Genomic DNA, 27,992 nt, shown 5'->3' with positions numbered 1-27,992 from the left:
AGACTCCTCAAGCTGCAGTGAATCGTGACTGGCCGATGATATTCATTCATCTAACATCACTACAGTTACAGCCAACACACAGGGAAAAAAGAACTAACCTAAAATGACTTCCACGGACAGAGCAGTGTTTTGGTATCTAGACTAAATTGGCTCCACAGAGTGTAGTGCTCTTGAGGCCAGCTGGACTCCTGCTTTGATTTCATTCTGATGCTCCAGCCTGTTTTTTTTTTCTTCTGTTTTTGCTTTGACGATGTTACCGCTGCTCTGTGCGATGTTCTGCCCGCGCACCCAAAGCCGCACGCATGATTACAGTGCTGAACCGGGGTGATTCACGGCGTCGGGTCAGCTGCACAGAGCCACTGGACGCGTTTGAAACAAAACCCCATCCAGCACGCCAGTCGCGGAGGGGGGGGGTCATTATGACTCTTGGCAGCCTGCTCAAACCGATCATGACATCAGCTGGCCCGCTACGCGCTCCGTGTCCCAACACAAGGCTGCTTATTTCAGAGTTAGAGAAAGGACGCGCGACACCAACACACACGAAACTGGAAGCACGCTAACGCCATCACACAGTGGAGCTTCAAAGTGGGGGGAAAAAACATGATGTGGAGGAAAAGAGAAGAGGGAAAATATGTGATATGAACCAAGATGTATGTAGGAGGAGTATGTACAGAAATAGTGATGGAATAACAGTTCAAGGGGACATCTTCCATATGTCAAATGGAGGGCATTCCATTGAGCATCTCACAATGCAGTTTGATTGCGTAAAATACCTTGCCCCCATTTCTATAAACCAGCACACTGAGAGAGACCCAAATTCACTGCATCACTTCCAGTACTGACTGACCCACCAGCTGCCCTCTGCTTTGCAGGAGACTAACCACAGAACCATTCCCTGCGTTCTTTACATGGTTACCGAACACGTGACCGCACCCTGGGTCATGAACTGCACTGTACGGGCGGCCCCTGCCAGACAGGACAACCGCCTCCTGGTGGCTGTGTCTGAGTGCGGGGCCAGCTCTCTCAACCTCCCCGAAATGCCAGCCCTCTCCACTGCTGCCAGACTGGCTGTTCTGGCTGCCCTGAGCTAAACTCAGCCCCACAGAGACACTCCCCCACCAGCCAAACGTGCCCCCTCCCCTCTGAGAGTGGGGTTTCACCAGCCTGCAGTCATTCAGCAGACAACTCTGTCACACACCAACATTCAAAAACGAATTTAATCAAAGTTACAGAATTTCCAAACCTTTCGCTTCTAATTTAGAAATACAAGATCATTGCTGGCACTGTGATCCAAGCATTATTGAAAGGAGCTTCATAATAACAAATTCGTGACCATGTCCATCGCTCCTGATAATAAATAAATCCATTTCTGATGAAACCTCGGCTAATCTCTCTATCCACTTTTTCCTCTTTCTCCATAATCTGCTAAACATATTCAATACGTGGTTCATTTTCTATGTGTATTTTCCTGTTTCTTAATAATAAATACTACTACTGCTGCTACTACCACTACTACTACTGCTGCCACTGCTACTACTACTACAAATAATAATAATAATAATAAACATGCTATGAGCAAAATGACAGTTTAAAACACTCCCTCCAGACTGCAGCTGCTGCCTGGTGGTGTGAATTTCGCACTGTGTGCAACACAGACATCTCAGAACCAACACACACACAGACAATGATGGCATTATAGTGCAGCGATCCTGGCCACTGTAGCCACACCGTGATTGAAAGCAACACGTTTCCCTCTTCCCCGAAATTCAAGCAACCATCAAAACGGAGCCTGAAACCAGATGTATTTCTCCTCACAACCAAATCACTTTGTCCTTATTTATTTCTGAGGCGGACTCTATTTGCCAATGATTAAGACATCGGCCTCCGCCAGATGCATGCAAGAGCACACTGAAAACAAAAGCACAATGTGAGAACCGAGCTGATGTAAATCACAGCCTGGGCTTCACACTGTCACACTGCAGAAGCCTGGGCTTTCTCACACACATAAAGCAATGCAGTGTGTGAGACTGGAACTTCAAACCGCTGCACACCCTTCTCCAAGTGAGCGAACCCTTCGGGGCCACAGGGTGAGTTTCTGCCACCTGACAGTGGGGTGGCTGTATGAGAGAGAGAGGGGGGATGAAGTGAGAGAGAGAGAGAGAGAGAGAGAGAGAAAGAGAGAGAGAGAAAGAGAGAGAGAGAGAGAGAGAGAGAGAGAGAGAGAGAGAGAGAGAGAGAGAGAGAGAGAGGGAGAGAGAGAGAGAAGCAGTACCTGGTTTTGGAACAGAGTTGGTGACAGACTGGGGGACCTTGTCATTGATCAGCTCCACACACTCGCTGGGAAAGAAGCCAACCTGCAGCAGGGACGAGAGGAGAGAAAGTGACCTGAATAACAGGAATATCCAGATCATAGATCGCGGTTTCTCTAACATCCTGGATGAGAATTAACCCTGGACCTTATTCCATGATGTCATCTGTCAGACTGATCGGCACGACTGCAAACATCACAGCATTAAGGTTCATCTAAAGCAGCCTTTTACACCTGGTGGTCTCACTTTTGGTCCTTGTTCTGGTTGGCCTGTTTGACACAATAATGCCATTTTTTTCATGCTACAAAGGCTGGCATGAGTGTGATGGTAGGATTTTGATTGGCTTGTATGGGAAAGCTGCCTGGCAGGGCAGTGGGTCCAGCCTTACGCCAGTCATGTGCCACGCTCACCGCCTAGCCGACAGCACTCGACTCAAGCCTTAATGCCAGTCAATCACCTGGCAAGGTGAAGACAGGGCTCACAGGGTTCAGAAAAAAAGAGAGTGAATATTTAGGTGTCCTACTTCCTTGTATTGTTCCAGGAAATGCTGGGTAAAAAAAGAATCCCATTCCTAGGGAGTGATCTTCTCAAAACCAGCATATTCATATTCATAAGAGTCTCATTACACCTCGTCACGGGTGCGCACATAGGCATGGTTAATAAGTACTGGAAGCTCCTCCCTCCTCGTGGATCAAAGGGCCCAGCACTCGTTAGCGAGCAGTGAGCTCAAAATCCCTTGAATGGAGGAAGGAGAAGGCAGGGATTACACAGAGATACACGAGTCACAAGAGAGTATGAAGCAGCCCGCATCCTCATCAGCTTTAAACGAGATTACCAACCTACCAGGGGAACGGGTTTACACGGGCAGTTAAAATTAACTTAAATGCCAGGCTGTCAGAGACGCAAGTCCACCGAGACAGCGATCTGAGGAAAAACTTTACCCCTCAGCGCATTTAACACATCCCAATCTAAATAAGAAAGAGGCGAGGAGCTGACGTCTGGAGCTGGAAAGCTCTGATATCAGCTGTTTGGTGATGCAGCTCCTGGCATTTCATACCAAACATGTTTTCCCAGATAATCACTGGGAAACATGCTTGGTTAAATAAAGGCTAAACACATAAATCACTTACTTTGTACTCCATATGTTGAAGGCACAAAGCACACATTTTTGCCAGTGATAGCAGTTTTAAGGTTACTGAATCTCTATGGGTGCAAGTTCAGAAACTATGACTCACGACGCAGAAATACACAGCCTGTAGCGACTGGCCTGGTAGTGCGGTGAAATTAGGCGGCTGAATCATGACAGACTTGCAACCTGACCCCCAAATATTCCCCTCTCACAGCATATATTCATCCCCCTGCACCCCCACAGCCAACAGACGTCCAGAGACGGCCGTCCCGCCGCGCCTCCCTCATCTGAAGATTTGGTATCCTCCAGGCGGGCTCTTGGCGTTCCCCGATGTTATCTGTCCGGCAGATAAGGAGCGGAGATGTGGCAATCTGCAGGGAGGCTCCAAGGTTCACCGCTCTGACGAGCAGAAGCAGCAAAGCTCAGCGAGAAGAAGCACGCACATGCGCTCAGGCTTACCCTTTCCATAGTCAATTTCCCTTAAGCTTCATTCGGAAACGTGAGTGAAGGGGAACCCTGAAAGATCCCCTCACTCTCAGAGCGCTGTGTCGGCCCGGTCAAGCTGTGGCCGCGTAGGGGATCACCCGATTCTCTCTGCCACGCTGGTCCACGCACGCACACACACTCGCACTAACGCACACTGACTCCCTGCTCCCCAGCCCCAGCCTGCGGGGGAGTACACTGCCCTCTGGTGGAGGAACAGAGAAAGCCCATTGATGAATTGATGGGTTTTCCCCTGCAGTTCCAAAGTCAGTGACTCCCTCACCATTTTAATAAGGAGTAGTTCCGCTCTTGCATAATAGGTTAAATCTACTGTAAAAACATTAGCCATACTGAGCGGACGTCCTGTGGATTGAACTGTTAATTAAACAAACAACAGTTACGGGAAATGGATCAGCGAGGGATGGGGAAGGCCAGTAATCCCAAGCTTTATCTGAAAAGTGGGATATTAATTTGATTTTAATATCTCTGGGCAAGCATTTGTACTGTAACTGAGTTGAAACCCATCAGCCATGCCAGACCAGTAAATTTTCTGAGCAAATCTGCCTAAAACTCGATACAGGACTGCATCTTGCAGAGAAAGTTCCATCAGGGAGGGACATGGAGATGCATCCAATGGAAAGGAGGCACAGCTCGTCCTAAGAGCTCAGCCATGAAAGACAGGCCTGCACAAACTGCACTGACGTAATGCGGAGCACAGTATGCCATTCTGCGTAGGCCAGAAAAAAAAAAACAAACAAAAACAAAACGTATCGACTGTCTCCGACGAGCTCCCTGTACAATAACGGCAGTCACGAAGCCTCGCTTGTTTGGCCTGCCTGTTTTCCCAGCATTCCTGGCTGACTGGTCCGATGGAAGATCCGGCTGGTGTTTGAGTCACTAAAGGGCCATACATGCGTAAATCAAACAGGACCGCGGTGACAGTCACAGAGTGGCGGCCAGCGTCTCTGCTGCGCATTTGTCAAGCAGAGGCACAAAGAGCAGTTTCCAGCGAAATACAGGGACTCACAAGTCATATCACTTCCCCACCTACAGCTTCATCTGACATGTTCTGCAAACCCCTGTGGTGTCCGACTGACAGTGTCTATGCAGCCAACTCAACCTTAAATGTCACTTTATGGGGCATTTTAAAGAATTAAGCCTAGTCCCACACTAAAAAGTTGCTCTCTTTGAAAATCTCCATTTAAAGAAATGTCTTAGTCTAGGCCTAGGCTTAATCCTTGTCTGTGAAACCCGTTCTATAACTAAGAATTAATTACCACCACACTACATATTAGTAGGTAGGTGACACAACCGTATTAGGTACAGGTAATATTCAATACTGTAATTAATTTATAGGTGCCGCATAACTTCAATGTACATGTTACTACACGTTGTTATGTAACCTGTGTGGTTGCCCAGCTATTAAACAGCGCTCATAATTAAAGTGAACTGTGAATCCATGGTGACACACCTGCTTGATATGACTTGATCTGTGGGCTGCAGTGTAGCATAGTGGTTAAGGAGCAGGACTCATAACCAAAAGATTCGATTCCCCACTGCGGCACTGCTGCTGTACCCTTGGGCAAGGTACTTAATCCATAATTGCCTCAGTAAATATCCAGCTGTACAAATGGACAACATTGTAAAAAAAAAACTGTAACCCATGTCAGTTGCTCTGGTTAAGAGCATCTGCTAAAAGCCAATTGTGTAATGTAATGTCTCCATCTTTGCGCATCATGGGCCAGCCCACCTGTACTACGCTGTGGCCTGCAGGGTGTAAATCTGCCCTTGGCCCTGTGAGAGAGCAGGCACCACACCTTGCTCGCGTGTATGGGAGGGGTGACAGGGAGTCCAGTGGGGTGTGGTCAGCCTAGGACCCCAAAAAACACCCCTGAAACCATGTTATGGTGATTTTGGTGGAGCAGTTTGAGTCCACAGCCTACAGGACAGGCTATCCGACAGCACCTACCTGAAAGCCATGCTTCCCTCTCCACCAGGTAGTGTCCTCTTTAGGGGGCATGTCGATGACAGAGACAATATCCCCAACCTGAAACAGACACAAAAAGAGACAGTGTTCAGCCACCTCCAGCCCACAGGAGGACTGTCATCAACATCGAGCTGACAACTCTTAACTGCCAACATTTAAATGCCTGTGAAGACGATCACATCACACAGGCACATCGACATCTCCTTACGAGAGGAATCCATCATTGAGTTTCTCACTGCAGTGCTGCCAGCTAGCTCATCCCTGGCTAACTCACCACATGTCTCTTTTTTAGTGTTTCTGGATGAGGCCTTCAGCGTCTATTGTTTTAATTAATAACACAATGGTGAAATAAAGCTCTGCTTTTTGCCACAGTATGCACCACACAGCGATCCAATTCCGGGATAATTCATTTCCCAAAACCCTTTCTCAAATAAAAAACACAAACTCCTTTAAGAAGCAGCAGAGCACAGTAGGCCTTGGGCAGCCATTACAGTAAGAGAGTTTGTGGTGTCTTGTTTTGAGCGTGTGTGTGTGTGCGTGTGTGCGCGTGCGTGTGTGTGCATGCGTGTGTGTTTGTGTGTGCGTGCGTGTGTGTCTGTTTGTATGTGTGTGTGTGTGTGTCTGTTTGTGTGTGTGTGTATGCGTGTGTGCGCGCGTGTGTGTGTGTGTGTGTGCACGCATGTGCGCTTTATGGCGTTTCCCCCGAGTGAGCCGGGCACCTCGAAGGACAGCTCGTCGCCCGCCTGGGCGATGTAGCGCTTGATAACGTGGGCGGCGGCGATGGCGGGAACATTGATGCAGGACTCCTCGTGCACGAGCAGGTGGTTCCCCTTGTTATCAATCTGGAAAAATACAAGGACATTTATGTCTCCCCCCCTCACACATATACTAATTTCAAACACAGGCAGCACTGTGATGCACTGAAAAATGTCTTCCTCTTCTTCATAACCCTCATGAATGTTTTAGTGCCCACGGATTAAAGTGCTTTGATTCCTCTCCACCACTGTATCCTGCAGCTGTTTGAATTATTTAGCTGGGAATGTATCTGGTTATGGATACTTGCTTTTATTATTTTTACTCTGTGTTCAAAGAGAAGGTGTGTGGAGACCTTGAGCAGCAGGAGGGATATTGATAGGCTGGGAGCTGTACAGAGCTGAGGCTGGCAGTACCCTGTGCTGTACAGAGCTGAGGCTGGCAGTACCCTGTGCTGAGAGCTGTACAGAGCTGGGACTGGCAGTACCCTGTGCTGCATAGAGCTGAGACTGGCAGTACCCTGTGCTGTACAGAGCTGAGGCTGGCAGTACCCTGTGCTGTACAGAGCTGGGACTGGCAGTACCCTGTGCTGCATAGAGCTGAGACTGGCAGTACCCTGTGCTGTACAGAGCTGAGACTGGCAGTACCCTGTGCTGTACAGAGCTGAGACTGGCAGTACCCTGTGCTGTACAGAGCTGAGGCTGGCAGTACCCTGTGCTGAGAGCTGTACAGAGCTGAGGCTGGCAGTACCCTGTGCTGTACAGAGCTGAGGCTGGCAGTACCCTGTGCTGAGAGCTGTACAGAGCTGAGGCTGGCAGTACCCTGTGCTGTACAGAGCTGAAGAAACACCAGGAACGATCCCCAGATGGTGTGCTTATGGAGTCAAAGAAAGACCATTTCTCATCTGAAGATGTTTTTGCTTTGCTATCCATTACATTGAGAATGGAGTTTCCATCACTTTAAATTATTTTAATGCAATTAAATGATCAGTCAGCTTGAAAGTCTTAACTAGGTAGCACAGTAAAGGCATTTAGATTCACCACTTCATCTTAGGTAGGCTTCAGATTTTGACGGTAGCATCCTTTTATGTATCACTTTAATAACATGCAAATGAGGATCAGCATCCGAACTGTTTAACAAGGGTCTCTGAGTTTGTCAGGTTTAGTATCACAATAAACTTTTATGATCCACCCCCTGGTGTTTGTATGGAGATGAGTCGTGGGCACCCTGCCCTCATTATAGTGCAGCCCTGGCCTGTTCTATTACCCAGCAGCCCCTGCTTCAGATCCAAGGCTTTTATTCCCTCTGAAAGGGCCTTAATTGGATTGTGCCTCTGCCCTTGCTGTGTACTCCCTCCCACTCAGAGACAGAGGCAGCCCCGCTCTCAGTCCCTGTATTCTCCTCTCCTCCATGCTGTCTCTGTGCTTTTCACCGCCACGCACAGCATTTTCGGCGGGACCTTAATCACGGACACGGGAAACGTGACACGAAATCGGCTCTGTCCCAGCTGAAGTGTACGGTAGGGACACGGGAACGTGAACCCCCAAAATGGGTGGAGCTATGACGTGTCATCAATAATCTCACCAATCGGAAACATTTTCCGGGGGAGAGCCGAAAGCGTTCTGATTGGTTCAATCATTGGTTGTCAGAGGCTGACAGAGACGTGGTAGCTCCACCCACTATGGGGTTGTTACAGCCTCCCTGACCAACCACAATTCTTCAAGATGGCTGTGCAAGCAGAGCTATTGGCTGGTGGGAATGTGTTTCCGGAACAACTGCGGTGGAAGGGAAACCTCACAGTTTATGGTGTATAGGTATCCCCCTCCCCTCAGAGGGGACACTGCAGGGGGACTATACCTCCATCCATGTGAGGGCAGGCCCGCAGTTTATCTTGTTGTCAGCAATTGCTGACAGACGGGAAAGGTAAGCCATCAGCATCTGGGAGACTGTCTGTGAGGAGCAGACAGACAGACAGACAGAGAGAGAGACAGAGAGACAGAGAAGAAGGGGGGGGGTCATTAAACATATACTCTTACCCAACACTTCAGAGTCAGGGCAGGCAGTATTAAACAGACTAATGCATAAAGTGCTTCTCATGCATCTCATCCGCCCGCAGTTAATAACTCCCTGTGAACACTGCTCGTTTGAGTGTCTTCTGTGACTCCAGAGAGAGAGGAGAGGCCGCGGAGAGAGTGATCATGTGGCACTTAACTTAAAGTCTCTAATGCATATTTACATTTTAATAAGACAAATGATACACACAGCAATTAAATACTATAATTTCAAACCCACATTCCACCCGAGGACATTATGCTAGGGGGAAAAGGTCTCCATACATCTACTGCTGACAACAAAGAAACTAAATGCATGGACACATTTATCCAAAATGATTGCTGCTGGTGACATCAACATGCTTTTAAAGTCTTGGAGAAATGAATCCTAAGAAACTAAATTAAGATGTTAACTGACATTTTAGGCACAAACTCCACCCCTCACAACTGACAACCCCATTCATGTTGTTCACTGCAGCCCAGTTTCTTAGATAATATTAAAATCCTTAGTGGGTCTGTGTGAGGGGGTTTATATGAATGCAAGCATGTAAGAAAGAAGGTCCAAGTACCTGTGAAATTATGAGAGGAGTTTCTACGCACACAGGATGGCAGGGGTAAATGCCATTGTTAATCCATAAAGTGCTGGGTGTCAACTTTGAACTACTTCATAAAAGGGAAGGCAATACTGTGGACTTAGACACTTTAAGCAGTGTTGCTCAGTTCTAAAGTATCAATCTGAGAAAAATGACTGCCGGACAACTTTATAATGAATGCCCGCAAAAACAAATCAGATAAGCAGTTTTTAAAAACTGTCAACGCAGTCTTGATCACCTTACACCTACATTCAAAGGGGATCTTTTTGATGCAGGCATTGGTTCCTAATTTAGCCATTAGACCATGAAAAAACAGTAGAATAAATGAATACCAGATAAAGCACTCCCTGTCCATCTGTCAGAACTTGCTCGTTCAATCGAGTGCTTCACCAAACACGGTTCGGCGTCCTTGACGTGTCACTTCCTGGGATCGGGGACGCCACCACATTTGCACATTGTACACTCCAGTGAGAGAATCAGAGTGCTCCAGGGTGGGAGGCATTCCAGACGAACTTTTCCAAGGCCTCCAGCCCACTGCCACCCCCATTCCAACACATGTGTTGGCACTTACCCGCCAAATTAGCCAGAGCTTAACACAAAGAGCGAAAGTGTAACTAGGGCTTAATGAAGAGGAGGCAGTCCAAGTAGCAATGCATGGCTTTGCTGCCCTCCCCATATAAAGGAAAGCTTCTCCTTCTGCTTCCATTTAGGAACTGCAATTTGCATTGTAAATAAAATGGGGTCATATTGGCTTCAGTTGCGTTTGAGGTGCTACTGGGCTCAACATTTGGGTGAAACAGTCTGGGAAGAATTTCAGAGGAGGGAAAACAAGGCGACAGCCCCCTTTTGTTAATGAACTGGCCGATGTCCACTCATGCTGCCTGAATCTGTTTGGAGATGAAAGCCGTGGCATTGGCGTGAGCTTTCCCACAAGGCTTTTCCCCTTTTCCAGGGAAGGGGGCTGCTGTCTCTCCTCCCCTCTAACTCAGGAGGTGTTGGGGCACCAAAACACAGGGGACCCCAACAAGCAAGCCAGAACGTCCACATACAGCTGCACAGAGTGTGACATGCTTTCTACAACTTCGAGATGAAGAAAATATCCGCGTGCATGTGTATTATGGACAATGGTGTCTTCTACTAAGGCCCCTGTTGTGGCTTTTTCTGCGCAATCACCTAAATGTGTGAGATTTCCGCAATGCTGCTAGTCGATTTCCACCGTACCAGACAGCAGGGAGCCAACAGGTACCCAGAAACAAAAAAACGCTTACATTACAAACTAATTGTATGGAAACTGAGTGAAAATCATGGTTAACATAAGCAGGTAACTGTTACATGAGAGCTTCTACGTGTATGAGCCCCGCAAAGATTAAAAAAATGCACAGGGTATTCGGCAGGAGCAGGCCGAACACTTCTGGAAGAGCTTGACAGATTACCACAAGCCATACACAAATTAACAACATTAAGATTTATATAGTTTATTTAAGCACTGTGATTATGTTATGAGTGTTAACTTTGTTTTAGTTTAGTGTTCTTTTTTTTTTTTTTTTTTTGGTCCGATATCTGATTAAGTTTGAATCAGAGTTGCCTGCAAGGGCTTTCTTCCAAGCTGTAAATGTCAGTGCTAAAAACAACCAGAACTCTGAAGACGACCAACATTGCAGACCAAACAAGCCTGGAAAAGAGAAAAAAAAAAATAGATTCCATACATCCTATAATTGCTTCCACAGGCACCAATTTCACAAATTCCCACAAAACCAGTTTTACTGGTTGTAAACTGGTAAAAAAAAAAAAGAACAAAAAAAAAAAAACATGTATGTCTGTTTATTCAGAATGCAACGTGAAACGTGATCTTGGAGAGTGCTTTGGGCTTTGTTATTTAATGCCAGAGTTAGTCAGCAGTGGCACCCCTGTTAATAGAGAGGAGCTCAGAGTTTGGCGTTGTGGGCGGCTGTATTTAGCTCTCCAAGAGGCTTCCATTACTCTACACCACACAGGACATTATCAACAGCCATCACAGGCACAAAGGCGGCTGTGAAAATCAGCTACCGAGTTCAAGCACACTTGACGGCTGGAAAAAAAGTCAAATCCCCGCACTAGAGAAGTTTCTAGAATGTAAAAACACTAAAAAAAGAGACCTGCGACTCAGTTCAGTTGCCCATTACATACCATACACAACATTGTAAAACACTTTAATTGCGTAACAAGCCGATGATTCAAGCCGCGCAAACATTGGGATAAAAGCACTGAATGTGAGAAAGCCACTTGCCAAATTGCAAAAAGCTTTCAATGATGTTCACAGCGGGCGGAAAAACTGCGAGTCAATGTGACCCATCAAAACACAAAGAAATAACAATGTTTTCTGCACGACTTTGTCTCTTCTCACAGCTTGGGAAAGAGGCAGCCACACACAATAAAACAAAAACAAGCATTTCCTGTCCAATACAAACTATTTATGAAAGAAAACGCCTGCTTTATACTGGGTAAAATAAGCCAAGGTATGACTTGTGATGGTTTCTTTGCTATTTCTACCTTCTGGAGTTGGAATGGGTGCTCATTGGAGGATTGGCACTATTGACATCATCTGAGCAACTGACGAATCACAGCACATAGAAGTGAGACAAGGGGATTCTGGGAAACCCTACTAATGCCTACCTACCCATAAGCATACAGTTATGGGCAAATCAAAGGCAGATTGGATAATCAACTACTAGCTGACCAACTGCTGTACTCAGTTAAGACAATTATAACCATAGCAGATGTCTTCTTGAGCAGGGGTAGATGTCTCACTGGTTAGGTGGAGTATTGTGACGATTGTGTCCTACCTCTGATTGGTCCTTCAGACTGTCGAATCGGGGCAGCTCAGGAAGCTGGGAGAAGCGGCGGTCATAGATACACAGGTGGAGGTGTTTGTCAAGGACGCGGAAGTCCTCATAACTGCGCTTTACGATCCAGCTGCGGCCCTAGAGGAAACACAGTCAGAGAAAGAGAGTCAGAGAATGAGATGAGTCAGACGGAGAGAGTGTTAGAGAATAGGAATGACTCAATGTGGGAGAGAGTCAGAGTAGGAGTGACTCAGAGAGTCAAAGAATGGGAATGGGTCAGAAGGTCAGACTGAAAGTGAGTCAGAGTAGGAGAGAGTCAGAGAATGGGAAAGAGTCATAGAGGGAGTCAGAGAGTTGGAGTGAGTCAGTGAGAGACACTCAGAGAGTGGAAATGAGTCAGAGAGGGAGTCAGAGAGTGGCAGTCAGTCAGAGTGGGAGGGAGTGAGGAAGAGTCAAAGAAGAAGAGAGTAAGAGAGCATGATGAACCCAGACAGACCTGTGCAGTCAGAGAGAGAGAGAGAGCCAGCATGAAAGTATGAGAAGGATGTGAGAGGGGGAGAAATCTGTAAGCACACTGAAGTCTCTTTGATGTTATAAAATGGTAATGACTTTCAGAACAACATAAAAATAACCGTTCAGTAACAAATGACACATTCCCCTGAATCAAAATGTCTGAACACTGCAGGGGAAAGAGACAACTATGTTTTACAAAAGAGTGCTACTGATGCATTGGCCTGTTCATTCTATTTCTTCTCTAATACGGCATACATTCCCAGATCTCTACCTCCAGCAAGGGGTAGAAGCACACAGTAACAGCCAGAGCACAGGAATGAGATCTAGCCCAAGATAGCCATTCAGCTCTCCTCCTCTACCCAGGAACCATTGCAACTACTGGAACAGTGCCCCCTTCAGTGGAAGACCTGTGCTGCTGGATGTGCTATAAATGCTGATTGCAATAAATGCTGAACACTGGACACTGAGATGATAAGGCCAAACAAAGAATATCTTAACATTTTCAAACTGAAACATGCTTGAATTTTCCGCTCTTACTGATTGGCCGTTATGAGGTATTACATGCTATTGATATTAGCAGAAGTCATTATCTACTATCAATTTAAATGATTATTATTATGAATCCTTATCAATATAATCATCATCATCATCATCATCATCATCATCTTTGCAATCATGATCGTATTTATACATGAATACATTAATTATTTCAGCTCTGACAACTGTACATGATCCATTCAGTACATCAGAAATGACACACAACAGCTGACTTGTCAGTTTTCAAGACCCATTACTTCCACGGCGCTGATTATTCTGAGTCTGACTGACACCCAACTTGTTTTGTCTGTGCATTTAAACTAATTACCCCATAATGCACTGCATGCCGGAGCACAAACCGCCCAGACTGAGAGCGTGGTGTGCCCTTGCTCTTCCCTGTAGCCTTTAAATAAACACCAGCTCTCAGAGGGAGGTCACCTCGCACACACAGACATTTTTAGGCACAGTAATGACATCCATCAGCCCGCTGTTTTCACTGCGTTTTGGTCTGGCTGAGCGGATGGAGGTTTGGGTGAGCAGACACTGCTATTTGAGTCAGTCCTGCTTCTTATTTACTTATGTATGATGTGTTTAATAATTCAAATCAACAAACAGCTGTGCTGCAAACTCCCATCAAAACTGTGAGGGGGGGGGCGACACCTAAAATAGGTGAGGCTAACAGAGAAGTCACTTGTAGCATGTTTCAGTAATTGTTAGTATGTCTCGCAGTGCTTCTCATCCCAGTCATCAGCAGATCTCGGAGTTGTTGTTAACATATCGCTCAGTCCTTTTTAAGAATGTCTCGTAATTGTTATCAGCATGTTTCTCTGTCCTTGTTAGCATGTCTCCCAGTTATCGTTGGCATGTCTTACAGTCATCGTTAGCTTGCATCATAACCCTTGCCATGCTTCACAGCAGAGGCCGCAATGTGAGCGGTTAAGGGTGCAGCAGCCACTGAGTTTGAACTCTCACATCAACGGCTGCACCGGACTCCGCAGCTTTCTGTGTCCGTATCTGGCCCCTGCAGCTTAGCGTAGCATGGCTTTTTAATGAGATTTCCCCCAATCCCCTGCCTACATCTGCAGCCCTCTGCCAGGGTTCCGGAACCTCACAGAACCTTTCCGGACCTCAGCCTGCGGCCAAAGGTCACAGTCAGGATACCTTACGAATTTAAACATGGTAAATGATGTAAAATACAGTATATTGAAAACACCAAAATTTATATTTATACAAACTGAAACAATATTGTTGTGACAGTCAAGAGCATGTGAGAGGCATGTGAAAAATTGTTGTGTGAGATTTAATGACCAGCTGAATCAAAACTAATTACAGGAGAGCAGAAGTGGGAGGAAAACCAGCTCACACACTGTGTCCCCACGATCTGGGCTAGGAAACCCTGGGTTATACTAACAGAAGACCGTCATAAACAGGCATATCATTCGTTTTACGATTATCAAAAACTCAAACAAAACAATCAAAAAAAGAATTGAATACTATGTGATTTTAGGAGGACATACTGCCACCTTGATCAGGACGACTGAATCACAGGCTTCAACATGAAATCACAGGAAATGCAACGGCATGTACATAATTGACATACTGCATATTGAACTATGCGTCCTGTAACTTCATTTTGAAATCAAGTGGCAGCACAAAAAATGCATGAAAAGACATATTCAAACACTTTTCAGGGTAGGCCTACAGTGTCTCAGCAGTATCCCACAGGGATTCACACATACCACTGACATTTCATTCCAACTCATCTCTTCCCTTCAGATCTGTAGAAATCTTCTCTAAACTGCAGGAAGACATGAAACTAGGGGCCCAAATTCTGTCCCTTTGAATGCTTTCCCTTAGTATTCTGTATGTAGTCTAAGCACATCTTCAGATTTGATTGAAATTACAACAATTTATAATCTTATTTTAAAAGTACACACTAATTGAACTTTGAGGTCATTCTGCTGGTGCATTTAACGATGCCAGATTTAAGCTGCCTCTCCAGCCTTCCATTTTCAGTGGCTTTTTTCCCTTCTTCGTACGATCATTTCCAAACCAGAAACCATTTCAAAGAAAAGAAAAATTGTTACATACAGTGCTTTTGGCTTGGCGGCTCTTCTTGTCTTGACTTTCATGGCTACTTTTTATAAAGTGTCCGTTTTTAGCAGTTACCAATATAACAGTTAAGCATTATTTTCCTCCACTGCTGCGTGCCAGGACAGATCTCAGACGGACGGAAAAGCTCTGAGCTGTCTCTCACCGCTTCTACAGCCTCACCACAGACAACACTCACGGAACCCAGCAGCACTGACGCAAACACAAACACACACACACACACACACACACACACACACACACACACACACACACACAGACACATACACACAGACACATACACACAAATGCAGTCTACATGTATTTGCCCTTGAGTTGTAGTGTCACTGGCAGTACAAGAATCTTTAAAAATAAACATAAATACTTACTGTTTTGCGCCTGTCCTTTAAAACAGTATTAACTCAGTGTCCCACTTTCACGCTGAACTCACAGAGCCATTAGTCCTGCTACAGAATCCCTGGGAACAGAGCCCCCTTCCTGGGTGCCAGGGTGTTAGCCCGTATTGCACTGGCTCACACACTGCGGGGCTGTGGGTCTGGGCTCCCCTGAAGCCCGCTGCTCAGATTCCCGAGGGCACAGCAGCATTCTCCCGAGCTCACCCAGAAGGAATTGAAAAGGGAAAAGGAACAAAGGCAGTGGGAAAGGCTGGCTCTAGCTGCTGCCCAATCAGCTGTGAACAACCTGTGCTCCCTTATTGTGGCACGGTTACCTGATCCGGCAAAGTGCAGCTTCCTGAATCGGGCCCGGACCCTCCCTGCACAAAAGCCGGTTTTTCTGCCAGCCGCTCTCCTGATCACCCAAGTTTACTGAAAACTTGCATTCCCACAACATTTCCATCCTTAAACTGATTTTTAACTGAATGCAGGACTGGCATTGTTACTTACTTTGTCTCTGAGCTCTATGTGTATAGGCAGGTGGCTGATTTCAGTAACCAGGTGTCCAGACCTTAAGCGTTTAGTTCCACTGTGTCATTTCACTTGTCGGTCCATTAATCAATCAGGCTAATTTAACCTCACTCTAACGGGCAGTATATCAGATGGAGCTAAATGCAGAAAACAAATGCATTGATTGGATGAGAACTGATCTGGTTGATTAACAAAACCTTCAATGAATATGAGAATATCTGCTGTTTGAAGCACACGTCCCATTCTGTTCCCTGGGGGGCAAACTGTGCCTAATTTGGATTAATTAATAGCTTGTTACAGTGAGGCAATAACCATTATGGTGCAAATGAAAGCCAGCACACAGAAGGAGGTCCAGCAACTGAGAGAAGTGCTGTGGACAGCACGGAGTCATTTTGGGACCTCCACCAAAGCACATGGATAATATTACAAAACTGAGCAACCGTAATCGTTCACATTAGCGTTAATGCAAAATATTTACTCCACATCACAGCTTGTTCAGCTCAGCCAGGATGAGGTAAAGCTTTGGTAATCACTCCATCCTGAACACATCCCTCACTTGCAGGGCACCCGGTCACCGTGACACCAAATGCCGTGACCTCAGCGTACCTTTACTCTCTTCACGGGAAAGCGCTCACCACTCATTTCCCATTGGCCGCGGCCTTTTATCCGATACCGCTGATATTTCACACTGGGCCTCCAGCCCAACTCTTTGCAAACACGCAATTAAGAGTTTGTTGAGTCATTACCCCAGAGGAAACGAGTCTTTGGACACTACGACAACAGAACTGCATGTGCAACTTCAAATGTAATGACACAATTGACTCAAGTTCTCACCCCAACAGCGTTCAGGCCCTTGCAAAGTTTGACTACAATGGAACTATAGGTACTGAGTAATTTAATATGCATATTGCAATACTTTGGTAATCTTTACTTTACTACTAGGAACAGGACAGTGAACACTAATCCTGCAATATCTGTCTGCTTCTCACTACATCTCAATGTACAGGCACTTGTGCTGTCCTGACCACATGAACACAACTCCCTAAATGTCCCATCAGGCCCCTTCACCTCATACAGAATGCTGCTGCTCTTTTTGTCTATAACCAGCCTAAATACTAGCAAGTCACATCTCTCTCCCTCCATGGTTACCAGATGCGGACTGACTAAAATACACATCTCTGGTCCTAGGCTACAGGGCAGCAAAAGGAACTGCAAAAGGATCTTCAATCCTTTATTAAACCACACACTCCTGCCATACCACCCCGCTCTGTAATCTATGGTCATCCTGCCATCCCTCTCTGGAAGGGTTCATCCTTCCGGTGACGCCTGGTCTCTGCTCTGCCCCCCAGTGGTGGAATGAGCTCCCCACAACAGTCAGAACTCCCGAGTTACTAACCATCTTCTGCCGAAGACCAAAAACTCATCTTTTCAAACTGCATCTTGTTTTAACCAACCCCCAAGTCCGAACATTCATACTATACCCTCAAACACATGTTCTGAATCCCCGAACTTCCTCTTGGTCCTACTATGGCACTTAACAGAATGTTGCGATGTAATGGATCTTACTATAGGCTTGTGACACTTTGGATTTAGTATCGTCTCTGCCCCTCGCCAAAGCTTCTTGCTTGCACTTTTGCAAGTCGCTGTGGATAACACCAGCAGTGTGGGGTGGCGGTAAAGAGCAGGGCTCATAACCAAAAGGTTGCTGATTCGATTCTCCACTGGGGAACTGCTGCTGTACCCTTGGGCAAGGCGCTAAACCGACAACTGCCTGAGTAAATAACCAGCTGTATAAGTTGATAAAACTGTAACCTTGTAAGGGGCTCTGGATAATAGCGTCTGCTAAATGATGATAATGTAAGCCAATGTAACGGATAAGAGTCTGCGGAATGTAATGTAAATGCAGGGGGACAGGAATCTTCCAGTGGGGGCGTACCCCGCACAGCCTCACCTGGCAGCAGATCTGGACCAGGTACACCAGCTCCTTCAGCTCCTGGCCGTTTCGGGTCACTTCCTTCTGCTCCTCCGCCAATGCCAGCTACAGAGAGACAGAACGAAACCAGTCAGAGAGAGAGAGAGAGAGAGAGAGAGAGAGAGAGAGAGAGAGAGAGAGAGAGAGAGAGAGAGAGAGAGAGAGAGAGAGAGAGAGAGCGAGCGAGAGAGAGAGAGAGCGAGAGAGAGAGAGAGAGAGGGAGCGCTAGTGTGTCATAGAGAGAAAGAGTGATCAAAATGATGTCCAGAGTTTGAGAGAGGCTATTCCATGTTCTACTGGGGCTAAATAACACGCATTCTGGGAAGGCTAAAAACATTTATACCCGTTTCTATTATGCAGGGAACACAGATGTGAAGACATGGATGGAGACAGCATTGGAGTGGGAGTGCTCATCCACAGAGAAGAAAACATGAGCACAATCAGGGCCTGACACGAAGCAAAGGGTCCAAACAGCAGGTATATATATATTATATATATATATATAAATATCCACCATGAACCCCATCACACAGCCTTGTGTCCTGCACAGAACACAGTCAGCATGACCTCCAGAGCGGAGTGACCCGTCTGGGCGGCGTGCCCGCCCGCAGGGTAATCCTCAGGATGATTGCTTTTGCAGACGAGAGTAATGGAAGTTATAACTTACTATTACTGCTTACAGACCTGGCCCATTTCTGCTCCTTCACAGCTGTTTCTGAGTTTCTGCATTTTGGCCCAAGAGAGCCGCCAGAATCAGAGCCATAGATTATTGGTGTTGAAGCATCTTTTTACTGGGTGCCAAATTAGCTAGCAAGCTAGTAAAAAGCTGGTGCCAGTTGGTGGAAATGGCTTCTCACAGCTCTTTTGTCTGCTTTTTTTTTCCCAGAATATGGTACATTTATGGCTGGGGACAAAGCATACATCAGTTTTGTCGTGTCTAAGTGGCTACAACATTTTTAATAACCAAGATTTGATTTTTTTTTTTTCTTCTCAGCATTGTCTCATGCCCTCTGTTGCATTTCACAGGAACTATTATCTCTTCATGTCTCCCATGATCACATTCCAGCTTCAATGACTCAAAAAGAAACTCATTTTCCTCAGCCATTGGCAATGGGCCATTTGATCCAAAATGGCCTCAGTGGTCATTTACCCTGCTCCCTGAACCCACTCCGGTTTGGCTTCATTATTCATCAGATCTCTACCAGCACAACTGTGCAGGAGTCCAGCGCTTCCTGTCTGACCGTATTTAAACAGACTACTGATATCATAAAGCCTGTGGTGTTTCAGAGTTTCTGCAATGATCACCTGGCAAACAAATGGTTCACAAAGTCAAAACTATCACCACTTTGGGGCTGGTGATGGTACGAGGCTCAGACCCTGCCCTTTGATCTGAAAGCAATGTCCACTTGGAGGGAAAACAAATAAAACCCCGGTAGACATGTTTTGCTTCAGGCGTCTCCCCTTCACATAATAAATATGTACAACCACCACCACCTTCACCACCACCCAACCCCCAAGAGAAGATCAGACAGCTTCAGGCCACGGATATCACATCTAACCTCCAGACACCATGGTGCTCTGCTCACATGCTACCGGGATAAGATGGAAAATAAACACGCGAAAGGCTCGTAAAGCCGAAACGAAGATTGATGGTAGCAGGGGTGCTCCTGCGTAATTTCCCTTAATTGCGGCATCATTTCGGTAATTCAGTGCTATGTGTTTCATCAGCATGGTACATGGTCAGGATAGAGACAATGATCTGTAAAAGGAAGGATGAAAAAAATCTCTCAGGCGAATGGGACACAGGGCGGCGACGTTAAAATCGACAGACCTTGAAATCGCATTATGGAGGGAACAGAACGATACGGAGAATACACAGGGGTCAGCCCCGGGTCAAATCAATATCATACGGTAATGGCGGATCTTTAAAATCTGGGGGTGGTCCCACACACATCAATAAGCATCAAGTCAAAGCAAGTCCCATGACTGCTGTCTGGGAATTGCGGTCATCTGCAGTTGGCAGTGCGCTGAGGCTTTCTTTCACACAACATCACGGCACACCCTTCATAAAACATCACAGAGTCATGGCAAAGGAAAGACACACACACTCTTCACCACCACTGACAAATAAGGTTGCGAATTCTTCAATACTCATGAGTTATGAACTCATCTTTTTAAAGCAGACAGCTCTAGAAAGCGTTTAAACTGAGGGTAATGGGAAACACATGATCCTGTACCCAAGACACAGGAGGTCTTCCGTGTGGGTCATCGAGGGCCATCACCGAGATACACAGCCCAGACGTTTCTCCGATCTAAATCACAGACAAGGCTCAGGAAACGGTTATTTTTTGGATCAGTGAGACACCCCTCCTAGCCTGGGGATCGATGCGATGGGTCCACAGGTGGACGGGTTTCCAGTAACCTGGCCACAATGACCTTTCTTGGACCCTTTATGTCACGTTTGGGGTGCAGTTGTGCAGTCCTTTCACAATTACACTGAATTATCCGAATTCTACATTTTAATGTTTCGACAAGTAAGACGTACTCGGAGTTAACAACAGAAGCTGCGGCTCCCGTAGAGAAGGCCGGCAGTGCAGAGAAGGTTACCATTACACCTCTTTATCTATGCTTTTCTCCTGCCCTTGACACCAGTTTCTGACTCGCTGCCAACGAGAATCTACAGGAGGAGGAGCAGCTCACTCAGCTTTACAGCTAAACGCAAACAGTCTGTCAGGGCGAGTGCGAGTTTTGACACCGTGACATAACCCTCTCCACAGAGCTCCTCGTGGGCTTTTCACTCAACCGGCACGGGGCATGTGTGATGTAGAGAGTGCGCAGACAGATGCTCGTCTTCCTCTGCTGAAATCAAAACCCTCTGCATCTCTGTAGTGTCTGTGATGGTGTTGTCCTTTTGTCCTCTCCTTCCTCTCTCCGTTCTCTTTCTCTCTTTTTCTGCTCTTTTAGTGGCTCACAGAATCAAAGCCTCGGTGCGATCTGGAGTGGGATCAGAGTCGGACTCATCTCAAAACCGTGGCCCGGCACCGAGCAGCAGCTAACACGAGGGGAGGCAGAGGGACCGCTGAGGGGAGTTTCCACAGAGACTGACAGGCACGGTTTTAAAGCAGGTCACTGAAGACAAGTTCTTCTTTTCATTAATATTCACTTTGTTTTCGGGGAGAGAAAAAAAAAAGATAAGAGTCGGAGAAAAACTACGGGAATTATTACCAATCTATTTATAACGGAGCTAGCTCATCTGAGAAGGCAGAGTGCTCCGAAAAGAAATGACCCAGATATCCGCCGCAGTTCAATAACGCTGCTGCAAACCTAAGCGCGCTGACTGACAAGCCTACCCACAGCAGAGAGAGGGGGAGACAGAAGGGAGAAAAAATGCAAAAATCAGTGTCAAAACAGAGGCAGCGAGCGTGCTGGAGACAGCAGAGCTCGTCTGAACCTGGGGCAGGGATCTGCAATGGATGCACACTAACTAGCATCACTTCAGTTCATGCTGAGTGGAACAGGAATGTTGAGATCGGCACACATACAGTCAGACCATCTATCCCAAACATACAGTATTAATGATCAATGTATAGAATATTCATTATACAGCATAAAACTGCAGTTTTCTTCACTTGCCAATCACATATTCATCCTCAACAGCTCTAATGCCTGAATATACAACTAAAGACCACTTCTGATCATCTTGCACTCAATCCAACAGGCAGCAAAATGTAAAACATAGGTTAAAGTATAATTAGTTACTTTATCCTATATTCATTGCATGGCATATAAATCTGAAATGTTCTTCACTTCACGTCAATGAACAAGGACACTAATTAGCTCTCTTGATGAACAAAAAAAAAAAAATCAAGAAAATGAGAGTGGAATATACACATTGAAAATGTCTGATAAAGGCAGATTAGAGATATACCCTGTAGTATATTACAGACACATGCTCGAAACTTTTTAAAGAAGAAATTTATCCCTGATACAGATACGAAATCACTGGAACTAAATTAAAACAATTTCCCCTTGTGCTAGTTTTCAATCTTATTTCATCTCAATACTGCACCTCAGAGATGGATGCTCTGTGAAATTCTCAAACTTTGCTGTTAAAATAAATAAATAAATAAATAAAGATACAAATTAATCAAGCGAGCTCTGGCTGCAGGCTGCGTCCCCTGAAAGTGAGAGTTCAGCAGGCTGCTGCCCCTGTGAGAGATGGAGGGATTAGCTTCCCGGCTGGCGGGACTCTCTGGCCCCCTGCCACTAAGAGCAGCGGCGGAAAGCGTGCGGTCGATACTCACGCGAGCCGGGTCCGTCTCGTCCGATTAGCGCCGCAGTCTTTTGTTTACTGTGTGGCTCTCCGGTGGGGACGGGAGCTGGAGAGGGGAGCAGAGACGTCCCCCCCCACCTCCTCGGGCAGACGAGCCTGCGTCTGATTCAGCCCCTGCGCCTGCCGCCTCTCCTCTTCATCCCTCTGCGCGTCTGTGTGTGTGTGCGTCTGTGTGTGTGTGTGTGTGTGTGTGTGGTCCCAAAACAAACGCACGCGAGGGAGCACAGATGTCAGTCCAGGGGTCCAGGATCCTTGCGTGCTGGTCCTTCCCCCCACCGCAGTGAAGGCAAACTGACTAAAATCCTCTCCCGCTGCTGGTGGCTGGATTTACACTGGGAGGGGAGGGGGTTGCGGGGGGTGGGAGAGTGGAGGGGACGCTGGAGAGGTTACGCGCTTTCGGAGGATTTAGACGGATCACTGCTCAGTCCTGCCCTTGTTGTTTTTGTAAGCTCTCCCCCTGGTTCCCTCTCCTGCTCCATGGGCCGGCCCCCGCTCCACACCACACCACACGTTTAACGCTCAGTTTGCTCAGAGGGAGGAGGAAAAACAGAATGTTTCCTCTCTCTCCGCCTGTGTCCTGTTTCTCTCCACCACACACTCCCTGCCCCCCCCCCCTCTCTCTCTCCACCTCTTTTCTCCCTCCCTCCCTCTCTCTCTCCCTCCCTCATTGTTATAGCCCCCCAGGACTAAGCATGTTGCACCAAAATTGGAGAGGAGAGGGGTACAGGGGGCTGGCGTGCTGTTCCAGGAGCATTTCGCCCCGTCCCTCTGCACCTGCAGTCCTGACAGGACACATGTCACATCTCACTCATTTAAAAGTTCCGCAAAGTCCGGAAACCCAGCAAAGCCCTGCGACTCAGCCAGCACACAGAGCGAGGTTCCCCCATCAGAAAGCAGCGCTCTGCCACCGCATTCCTTCCCATGTCTTTATGCAAACCTTACGTCGCTCTGTGTATGCTTCTGCCGTTGGTAGCTGCAGTGGAGTTGATCAGCCGTGAGTGCTTGGCTGTCTGAACAGATGAAACCAAATCCAGTCATCAGAAGAGAAACATGGTGAAATTAGCACCACTGGCACAAAGGAGGAGCATTCGGGCTTGTGACCTCATCAGGCCAGGAGCAGCAGAGGTATGCACCGTGCTGAGCGCCGGTCTCATCTGCTGTCCTCTGCTGCGTCTGCAAGGCCTTGCCTTGTTTATGTTCATGTGCTAATGCAGACTAAACAGGAGCAGCAGAGGTTACGCTGTGGTCTAGCCTTAAATCCCCGTATCTCTACAGCATTCGAAAAATGAAGCAGGTCGCTGACCCCACACCAGGACAATCGAAGCCCAGACAGAGCACCTCGATTGCTGAAGCCTTGACCTCTGACCCCTGTGCGTGCGCGCAGAGCCAGCCCTCTCCGCGTGGCCTAATCGCAACCAGGAGGGTGGCGTGCAGCTCCTTAAACAGGCTCTCCAGCAGTGCTGTGCATCAAACGGCAGGAAAGGCCAGTGCTGCTCTCTCTGCTCTCCTGGTCAGACCGCTGACGGGCACGCCACGCCAGGAGTGACACATCAAAGGGGGAGCACCGAGGCTCAGTACGAGGCCGCCACCGCCGCTGTCCCACTGAATCGCACGACTGTGGTGAACTCTGCCCCGGGCTCTCACCAGCCACGGCACAGCGGGACCCTGGCCGGGACCCAGTTCCGCTCTGGAACGGCTCACAGAGAGAGCCGAGGAGAGAGGGTGCCGGGGGGCAGGGGCCTGAGGACACCAGGTGTCGCTCACGCTATGGTCCCAGCAGCAGGAGGGCGATAACGCACCCTGGATGTTACACAGCCAAACCGCATTCATGAGGCGTTGCTAAGGACGACCACAGAAAAGGCACAATGAAAACAAGGGATACTGCCCAGTGGCCTAACTGGCGTCTGACTTGCCAAACAAAAGCAGCAAGGTGTGTGTGTGTGTGTGTGTGTGTGTGTGTGTGTGTGTTTGCATGCACACTACTGGTTTACCTATCAACTTTAACACCTAAACAGAACCTACTTAGCTGCTCAAATATCTGGACATAATGTTTGATTCTTCTTTTTTTTTGGTGGCAGAGTCCAAGGGTTCCTGAGTCATTCCACTGAACCCAGCCTGACGTTTAACTATCTTAGCCCATCTTAAAAGCTTTAAAGACCCCTCTAGAGAGGGATCCTTCTGACAAATATCTGTCTAAATGCCTAAAAAATACAAAAAGAACATTAGCACCCTTACACTAAGAGAATGAATATAAGGCTTGTTAGAGATGTCCTGGGGATTACATGTTCAAATTCTGGGAAGAGCAATTTCATTACCCATTTAGGCACTTCAATATCTACAATATAAATGAAATGCTAAGTCTTAAGACAGACATAGATTTCATCTCCCGGTGAAATTAGCCAAGGTAATCTCACCCCCTGTAAAGGAGACATTGTAAAACAGTAAAAGAAGAAATTGTATAACCAAAAGTAAAAGCAGGCAGTTAGAATGCAGTAGAGGGAGACGCTTGCAGACATAGCGTATGGGCATGAATATTTAACAAGGCTTGTCACTGAATGGCTCTATCAGATCCAGACCGCGCAACACACGCACATCCAGAAAGAAATGACAGATTTCAAAATAATCCAATAACAACAGCCTTAGGAAACATTAACACAACAGAATACTATCCAAAAAACCACATATCTGTGAAGAGCGGGAGAAAAAAGGCATTTCCAGGCATCTAGGAAAACTTGAATTGCGCTGCTAACTTTCTGGGAACAATCAGGAGTAATCCATGAGCGCTTTCCTCGAAGCACAATGACTCAAAGGCTCTGGCCGGCGCAAGCGGAATTATGGATTTCCACGGGCATCGCGGGTCTGGCCTCAAGCGAGAGGCATTTGCGGATAATGACAGGTCCGGTCCAGCAGTCGCGCTGGCTGAGGCGTCACACGCTACGCGTTTCTGTTACTTCAGCGAAATGAAATTAAACGATGAAACCACGCTGTCTATGGGATCAGAAATTAATCAGACTGCATGAGGGGCTAAAAATATGATAAAAGTCATAATCCGTGTATGACCCATTTACCCTGCTTTTGAGTCGGGGCGGATATCTCTATTCACTGCTCAATGCAACGCACATGAAAGAGAGGAAAAAACCCCAGTAACATTGGAAGGAGTTCATGATTTCCAAAAAAAAAATCACTCTTTTTGCAAAATTCAGCGGCGGCAGCTACTGCGTAATGCAGCAGATGAAAGAGTTTATTTAATATTTTCCCCACATTATAATTCAGCTCTATGTGTGAAAATGCTGTTGTTAGCAGAAGTTCCATCATAACCGCAGGAGGGGCGGATGCTTCAGGACTGCCCTCCCACGCAGGTACTTCAGAAGTCACGGAGTGGCTGTCGTTCCGAGGCTGCGGAATAATGCATTCAAACACTCGGGTGAAGCAGAGCCCATGGGGGACCACTGCAACACCCGACTCCAGAGAGGGAGGCAGGACCCAGCCAGAGCTGCACAGCAGAGGAGAAGTTTCTGCTGGTTTACATGGAGGTTTCCTGCTTCTGTTTCTCTGGGTCTCTGGGTGCTGGTCTGCATTCAAAATGAGCTCAATTAATCAGGACCGACCATGGTTTTCACCGAATGCTAAACCGGATTTGATGCTTCTTGACAGCGGCATTTGCGTAGAGGGACAATTTGACAAAAGGTGTCGCCCGACACATCCCTGCTCACTTGTCCTTTTTAATTCAGTTATACAGACAATTTCAGGCCATTAATGTTAATTTGTTGTTCAATTACTTCATTCTTACTGGACCCAGACTGATAACATAACAAATGAAGCTTAATGAATTGAGAAAACGGGGCCGGCGCTTGATTTAAACCATGGTGGGTCAGCACAGTAATGAGATGAGTAATGCACTGGGGCTAGCAAAAATGTATGCCCTATAAACTGAAACAGGCTGGAACCACTTCAAACACCAATGTTTGTTGAGTAAACTCCTTAGAGGAAATGAATTAAATAACAGACAGCTCTGTTGCAATGCGGCCCACGAGAACTAATCCATCACCCTGCATGGAGCGGTAAAAACGACACTCCAGCTCTCTTACACGCCGCTGAAGCCCTCGTAGGGGCTAAAATTGGACATCTGCATTGGAGCACTCAGCAGCGTAGAGCCTCAATACTCAGCCCCCACATACAGGTTTCCAGGGGCCCGGTGGCTGGTCGGTGCGGCTCCAGCTCTCAAGGACTCACTCAGCTGCACCAGGCCCAACTCGTGCCGGACCCAACCGGACCTTCGGCTGCGGACTGTTCAGTGGGAGGTGGCTAGGAGCAAAGCACCTGACCCTGAAGAGAGGTTGTCCATCACACCTTCGAGAGCAAGGCAGAAAACAGCACAAGGACTACCGCCAGTGGGTGTGGTCAATACTTACCTCTCCTTTTTAGTGAGAGGAGAAGGTAAACAGGGTCAAGCAGGTGGACTGGTCCATCTCAGAGAAGGAGGTCTTCATGCTCCAAATGTTACACCAACAACTAACTATTTACCGTTCAGTTAAATAGCTAGCTCCCAAATTGAGTGAAGTACAGCACACTGGTGTCACTGAGAACAGATGGATAATTCCACAGTACGAACTGTGAAAAAGAAAGGTGCCTACTCAACCATTAATGACAAGGGTAATTCCATTTGAAGCTAAGCAACATCAAAGCCAGCCCCACTGCAGCGACAGCTACATCACACATTACTAGCGGAAACACATTTTTGCAGGAACAAAGCAGGGAACAAATTCAATGGCATGTTTCTTTGGTGAGCAAAAATGTTCAAGTGTAAACTAGCTAAAGATTAGTTTTTATTAAACAAAAAGGCTGTGAAAATTACACTGTGCTTTGTATGAAAATTTGTGCAACATAAATTCTTCTCACAGACAGCTCTATGGCTCTGAGATTCGCTGCCCTGCAGTCTGGCCGTGAGACATGCCCTGGGCATAGGGAACCGCGCTGCACCTCTATACCGAAACGAGATGGAGCTGATAGCCCTGCCCTCTCCACTCTCATCTGCTTGCCAGAACACAGAGCCTGGCGGTGAGCTGAGATCAGGATCCCAGTCTGGTGAAGAGAGGGGTCCCTGTGCTGAGCCGAGAGGTCCCTGTGCTGAGCCAAGAGAACCAGGAGCCCACACTGGGGACGTACCACAGTAAAAATACAGAGCTGCCAGTAAGCTATATATTGTCAGCATTGTAAATCAAAGCATCTATATCTGCTCCTCTCTCCTTCCATCTCTATCCTGCTCCCTCTCTCCTGCTCCCTCTCTCCCTCTCTCCATCTCCATTACATCATTTATGAAGTCTCCCAGTGCCTCGTTTAAGGGAAATTACAGTCAAGGCAACAGCATTATCCAAAAACTCAAGATACTACCTGATCCTAAGAAAGCAGAGAAATCAGGTAAAAGATACTAACTGCAAGGCACCATGCTCAGGGGTGTCACACATATAGGGAATGTATAGGGAAAAACAGCCG

The 27,992-nt window shown here is 47.0% G+C and overlaps 1 protein-coding gene across 1 annotated transcript in view; it reads right to left on the bottom strand.

The window, feature by feature from the left end:
• The window catches only part of arhgap32a (Rho GTPase activating protein 32a), a 118,246-nt gene that overhangs the window by 26,031 nt on the left and 64,223 nt on the right, over nt 1-27,992 (bottom strand). The window contains exons 6-11 of the mRNA XM_036537797.1: nt 18,146-18,232; nt 12,128-12,265; nt 8,519-8,611; nt 6,628-6,750; nt 5,891-5,968; nt 2,273-2,354 (exon numbers count right to left, since the gene is read on the bottom strand). Coding sequence (XP_036393690.1) covers nt 2,273-2,354; nt 5,891-5,968; nt 6,628-6,750; nt 8,519-8,611; nt 12,128-12,265; nt 18,146-18,232 — 601 coding nt within the window. The remainder of the gene's footprint in view (nt 1-2,272; nt 2,355-5,890; nt 5,969-6,627; nt 6,751-8,518; nt 8,612-12,127; nt 12,266-18,145; nt 18,233-27,992) is intronic.

This window comes from Megalops cyprinoides, chromosome 9, assembly GCF_013368585.1.
Source record: "Megalops cyprinoides isolate fMegCyp1 chromosome 9, fMegCyp1.pri, whole genome shotgun sequence".
NCBI lineage: Eukaryota > Metazoa > Chordata > Actinopteri > Elopiformes > Megalopidae > Megalops > Megalops cyprinoides.
Note: the sequence above shows the minus strand (reverse complement) of the source record. Positions and strands in the feature narration are given on the sequence as shown.